Source organism: Dendropsophus ebraccatus, chromosome 5, assembly GCF_027789765.1.
Source record: "Dendropsophus ebraccatus isolate aDenEbr1 chromosome 5, aDenEbr1.pat, whole genome shotgun sequence".
NCBI classification, from domain to species: Eukaryota; Metazoa; Chordata; class Amphibia; order Anura; family Hylidae; genus Dendropsophus; species Dendropsophus ebraccatus.
In genome coordinates, this window is record NC_091458.1 from 12,335,652 (window position 1) to 12,341,321 (window position 5,670).

Consider the following 5,670-nt stretch of genomic DNA (forward strand, 5'->3'; position numbering starts at 1 on the left):
TACTGTGTTGCACTGTCATGTTTAGTGCTGCTGGGGAGGTATGCTGTGTTGCACTGTCATGTTTAGCGCTGCTGGGGAGGTATGCTGTGTTGCACTGTCATGTTTAGTGCTGCTGGGGAGGTATACTGTGTTGCACTGTCATGTTTAGTGCTGCTGGGGAGGTATGCTGTGTTGCACTGTCATGTTGAGCGCTGCTGGGGAGGTATGCTGTGTTGCACTGTCATGTTTAGTGCTGCTGGGGAGGTATGCTGTGTTGCACTGTCATGTTTAGTGCTGCTGGGGAGGTATGCTGTGTTGCACTGTCATGTTTAGCGCTGCTGGGGAGGTATGCTGTGTTGCACTGTCATGTTTAGTGCTGCTGGGGAGGTATACTGTGTTGCACTGTCATGTTTAGTGCTGCTGGGGAGGTATACTGTGTTGCACTGTCATGTTTAGCGCTGCTGGGGAGGTATACTGTGTTGCACTGTCATGTTTAGTGCTGCTGGGGAGGTATACTGTGTTGCACTGTCATGTTTAGCGCTGCTGGGGAGGTATGCTGTGTTGCACTGTCAAGTTGAGCACTGCTGGGGAGGTATACTGTGTTGCACTGTCATGTTTAGTGCTGCTGGGGAGGTATGCTGTGTTGCACTGTCATGTTTAGCGCTGCTGGGGAGGTATGCTGTGTTGCACTGTCATGTTGAGCACTGCTGGGGAGGTATGCTGTGTTGCATATGTGGCTTCAATGTGGATTGGCTAATAAGTCTAAAAAGTTTGAAGCCCAGGTTTAAAAGACTGAAGACTGATCCAATGAAGCCCTGGCACCACAGTCTAAGGCCTGACTTACCAGGTCACCTTATAGGCCTAAAGGGCAACCAGATCCCACTGTAGCTAATCACCAGACCACCATGACCAGAGATTCCCTCACAGTTTCCTAACTACAACCCCTACAGGTTTCAGTACACGATTGTTCGCCTCCTACTTGGTGTCCATACTGGGCTCACTTTGTTCCACAACTCCGGCCAACTATCTAGAGGCAGCTCCTCAGCAGGCAGATAGAGCACTCTGCCTACACTGCTTCTACACGGTTCACAATGCAAACCGCAATGGCGACGCTTGTGAATAGGCCCACATGAGGCTGCATCACCTTTCTTGGGATCCAGACCTCCAGCACATTGTCGACCTCCAGTTCCTCTGCCTCTCTTACAAAGGGAACACCTGTCTGAATGCCAAGCCCAGATCTACTTCTCGGCCTCTGGACTGAATGGCACATAAAGAGGCTCCAGTTCCAGCACCCCTGCCCCTGTGTTCTACCAGATGGCCTCTCCATCCTAAACATGGCCGATTATAGAAGGTAGCATGTGATGATACGTGCCACTCTATCTGTATGGTCCAATATTCACCCATAGCCAGCCAAGTTATGGACGGAGAAACCATTTGCCAGAACACTGGGGCAGTATATGGGGTTTTGCTTCAGTCTACGGAATAGGGCTTCAGTGAAGAGTTTACATTAGCGACTGTGATTGTTTAAGAAGTTTTTAAAGGAATAGTTCACCACAAAAAAACTTTCAAATCAACTGGTACCAGAAAGTGCCAGAAATTTGTAAATTACTTCTATTGAAAAATCTCATCTACACCATTAGCTGCTGTATGTCCTCAAGGAAGTGGTGTATTATTTCCAGTCTGGAGGGCAGTTGAGGTATTTGTTGCTGCTCTGGACAGTTCCTGACATAAGCAGAGGTGGCAGCAGAGAGCGCTGTGTCAGACTGCAGAGAACACAGTTCATGCAGGACATACAGCAGCTGATAAGTAGTGGTAGACTGGAGATTTTTTTTATAGACATAAATTACAATTCCCTGCCACTTAATGGTACCAGTTGGTTTGAAAGAAAAAAAAATGGTGAACAACCCCTTTAAGAAATCTTGCTCTTTTACAATTTTTAGAATTATTAGCTTGTCTTGCAAAATGATCTCAAGTTACAAATTTACTTGTAATCCAAGATTATATACATATATATACAGTATATATATATATACTGTATGTATATATATATATATATATATATATATATATATATATATATATATATATTTATTTATTTATTTATTTAACAAAATGCCAAATTCCTTACTAAGTATTTTTTACTGTATCATCATGGTATTCCCAGCCTAATTTACTGCCATTCTCTGCATCTGCACATCTGGAGGATTCATCTCTCTGGTGACTTGAGTTTTGAGCATTTTCACTATATGTACGGTATATAAATAGAGGCGACATACGACTCCCACCGGCAGAGATCCCGGCATACGAGGCAGACAGTGGTAGGATCCAGATTTCCAGATTATTAGTTCTTTGGAAAGTTTGATTTACTTTTTGCCTTTTAGCTTACACTTTAAGATTCCATTGAAAACCCCTGGTGCAGCAGAGTATACTGTAGCTTGTAGACTTAGCCAGGACTGGACGCAGACACCACAAGACAATCTGTGTATCCTTTCCCAGGACCATCCTTTTGGCCAGGTATGGGGTTTTCCTTCTTTTTGTTTCTAATTTGTGGCCATTAATGTGGAAAACAGGTTCATGATTTTTGGTAAAATAAAAAGAACATAGGCCCAGTAAAAGGTTGGTTCACACAGTATCGTGTTCAGTATTTGGTCATCATTTTGTACAGTATTTTTAGACCAAGTATGGGTCCAAACACAGAAGGTGCATATATTTCTATTTTTGTTTTTTTTTCTGTGTGGGTTCTACTCTTGGTTTTTGCCCCAAATACAGAAGATTGTACATGTGAACCCAGCATAAAAGTCGAAACGTCAGCACTAGAGATGAGCGAACCGGGTTCGGGTTCGAGTCCATCCGAACCCGAACGATCGGCATTTGATTAGCGGGGGCTGCTGAACTTGGATTAAGGTCTAAGGTTGTCTGGAAAACATGGATACAGCCAATAACTATATCCATGTTTTCCACATAGCCTTAGGGCTTTATCCAACTTCAGCAGCCACCGCTAATCAAATGCTGAAAGTTCGGGTGTGGATGGACTCGAGCATGCTCCAGGTTCGTTCATCTCTAGTCAGCACCTAACTGAAGTGGTTCATGTCACCCCCTCAACCATCCCAACCCTTTCCACAGAAGCCAATTGCAGGACTGTATTGGTTGTAATTGTTTGTGTTTTATGACTCTAAGAGGGCTAGTCCTGTGTGGGTTCACATAAGAGGATAGGACTATACAGAGTCAGGTACAATCTGGTTGCTGGTAAGTTTACTCTTTGGTTCAGCAGAGAACAACCCCATCTAAAAATGATGGATCAGATTATTTGCTTTTGCGGTCATATCTCAATCTTTAGTCAAATATTATATTAATAATAACAGTAGGGTATGTTACTTGGCTTGGCCATTCTGATGTCTTCTCAATAACGGGACCCCAAAAGCAATGACCTTCGAAGAGCAGACTCACTGGAATAATACTCCAACTTTTATGATCTGTTGTCTTCTGAGGCCACAAGCACACAACATGTTTTTTTGCCGCTTACCATGTGTTTTCGGGACAGCTATCGTTTTGCGCCAAAACAACAGTCGTTATTTCACACAACAGTCGCTGTTGGTGGAATAATGGCCGTTGTTTTGAAATAATGGGTATTACTTGGGCGCGAAATGGCAGCCGTCCGAAAAAAGTCAAACGGTCAAAAACAGGCGTGGAGTGGTCATGGCCTGAATGTGATATTTCCAGATGGTCCGTTACCAAATAATCCCATAAACGTGATGTGAATGCCTTTGCCCTGTATATTATTGATTGTCAAGAATGCCACCAGATATTCCTTAATATTTATTTGGGAGACTTCTCAATGTTATGTACATGGTGTGCGTAGGTTGTATGTGTATCTTCTCGATGACCAATCTTGTATAATCAGTTAATTAGTGTTGTCTCCTCTTGGTGCTATGCCAATGGTCAATGATAAAATCAGAATTTCCTGTCTTCTCCTTGTAACTTCATGCACCATGTTCTCTGTAGTTTTCTCCATTATCTTGTTGGCTGCCGCCCTTCTCCATTGACCTGCTCTGGCCAGAATTGACACCAGACTTTTTCATGATTATGGACATTACGTAAGTTACAGTCATATAGATATTTAACATATATCTTGTTCTTCTGACATTCAGGACCTTATGTTTAAGCATCTCTGGTTATCAAAGAAAAAGGCAACATGGAAAATGCATTCAACATCAGTAAAAACCTGGTCCTCCTGGGACTTTTGGAGATGGAAGGACTAAAATATCTGTATGGTTTCCTGTCTATTGTCTTGTATACATTTATTGTATTGTTGAGTATTATTATAGTTTTTGTTGTATGTAAAAATCCAACATTACATGAACCCATGTACATCCTCATAAGTAATCTGGTCCTCAATGGGATATTTGGCAGCTCATCATTATTCCCGAAGCTGATAGTTGACCTCATCACCTCATCCACCACTATCACTCATAGTAACTGTGTTGCACAAGCTCTGTGTGTTACGTTATTTGCTATCTATGAAATGAGCACGTTCACCCTAATGGCGTATGATCGATATTTGGCCATTCGTCACCCATTGCATTATAGTATGATGATAACTAATGAGAGGATTATTGGCCTCATCATTGGATCCTTTCTGGTGGCATTCATACTTGTACTCATAGCCGTGCTTCTTACATGGAAACTTCCTCTTTGTGGGAACAGAATAAACAATATTTTTTGTGACAATATGTCGATGGTCATCCTCTCCTGTGTGGACTCTTCCATCAGTCAACTCTTCTCCGCTTTTGTGGTCATCCTCTACTTGTGCGTCACCATCTTCGTCATTGTCTTCTCCTATCTACAGATATTTCTTGTCTGTTTAAAAATCTCTGGAGAATCCCGCCAGAAAGCCATCCACACCCTGGTCACCCATCTACTCAACTTTTCTATCTTTTTACTAGGGTTCTTATTTATTTTCATCAGGTACAGGCTGGGCAGTATTAAGCTTCCTGTTGTTATTCACGTTCTTCTCTCCGTCACTACTCTCATTGTCCCACCATTGTTTAACCCCTTGATCTATGGAGTCCGAACACATGCCCTGGAGGTGAGGGTTATGCATTATTTACAGACAATGCAGGCTTGGCCCATGTGGACTAAAATATGTCAGCATTCTGCACCAATATCTATCATTAGTGACATTCATTAGAGTCAATGAGTACATGCTATCTATATGATATGTAACAATTATCACAAAATAATCTAATAAAAATCATGATGAGGTATAATATGTCTTTGTTTCTGTGGATTTTTATGGTTGTTTGGGTTGTAATAGGCAGGAGGTCCTCTATTCTAACTACTCTTTAATGGACAGGAGGACATCTATTCTATCTACACTGTAATGGACAGGAGGACCTCTATTCTATCTACTATGTAATGGGCAGGAGGACCTCTATCCTTTTTACTATGTAATGGACAGGAGGACCTCTATTCTATCTACTATGTAATGGGCAGGAGGACCTCTATCCTTTTTACTATGTAATGGACAGGAGGGCCTCTAAGCTATCTACTATGTAATGGGCAGGAGGACCTCTATCCTTTTTACTATGTAATGGACAGGAGGGCCTCTAAGCTATCTACTATGTAATGGACAGAAGGACCTCTATCCTATCTACTATGTAATAGCTAGGAGGTCCTCTATTCTATCTAATA

The 5,670-nt window shown here is 42.2% G+C and overlaps 1 protein-coding gene across 1 annotated transcript; it reads left to right on the forward strand.

The window, feature by feature from the left end:
* The first annotated feature begins 4,142 nt into the window (after positions 1-4,142).
* On the forward strand, positions 4,143-5,167 carry LOC138794083 (olfactory receptor 4C6-like). Its single transcript, XM_069972848.1, has one exon. The coding sequence runs from the start codon at positions 4,172-4,174 to the stop codon at positions 5,165-5,167; it is 996 nt and encodes a 331-aa protein (XP_069828949.1). The 5' UTR covers positions 4,143-4,171.
* Positions 5,168-5,670: the final 503 nt, after the last annotated feature.

Excerpts from the sequence above, each read along its gene's own strand:
- LOC138794083 (XM_069972848.1), top strand. The coding sequence starts at position 4,172 with ATGGAAAATGCATTCAACATCAGTAAAAACCTGGTCCTCCTGGGACTT.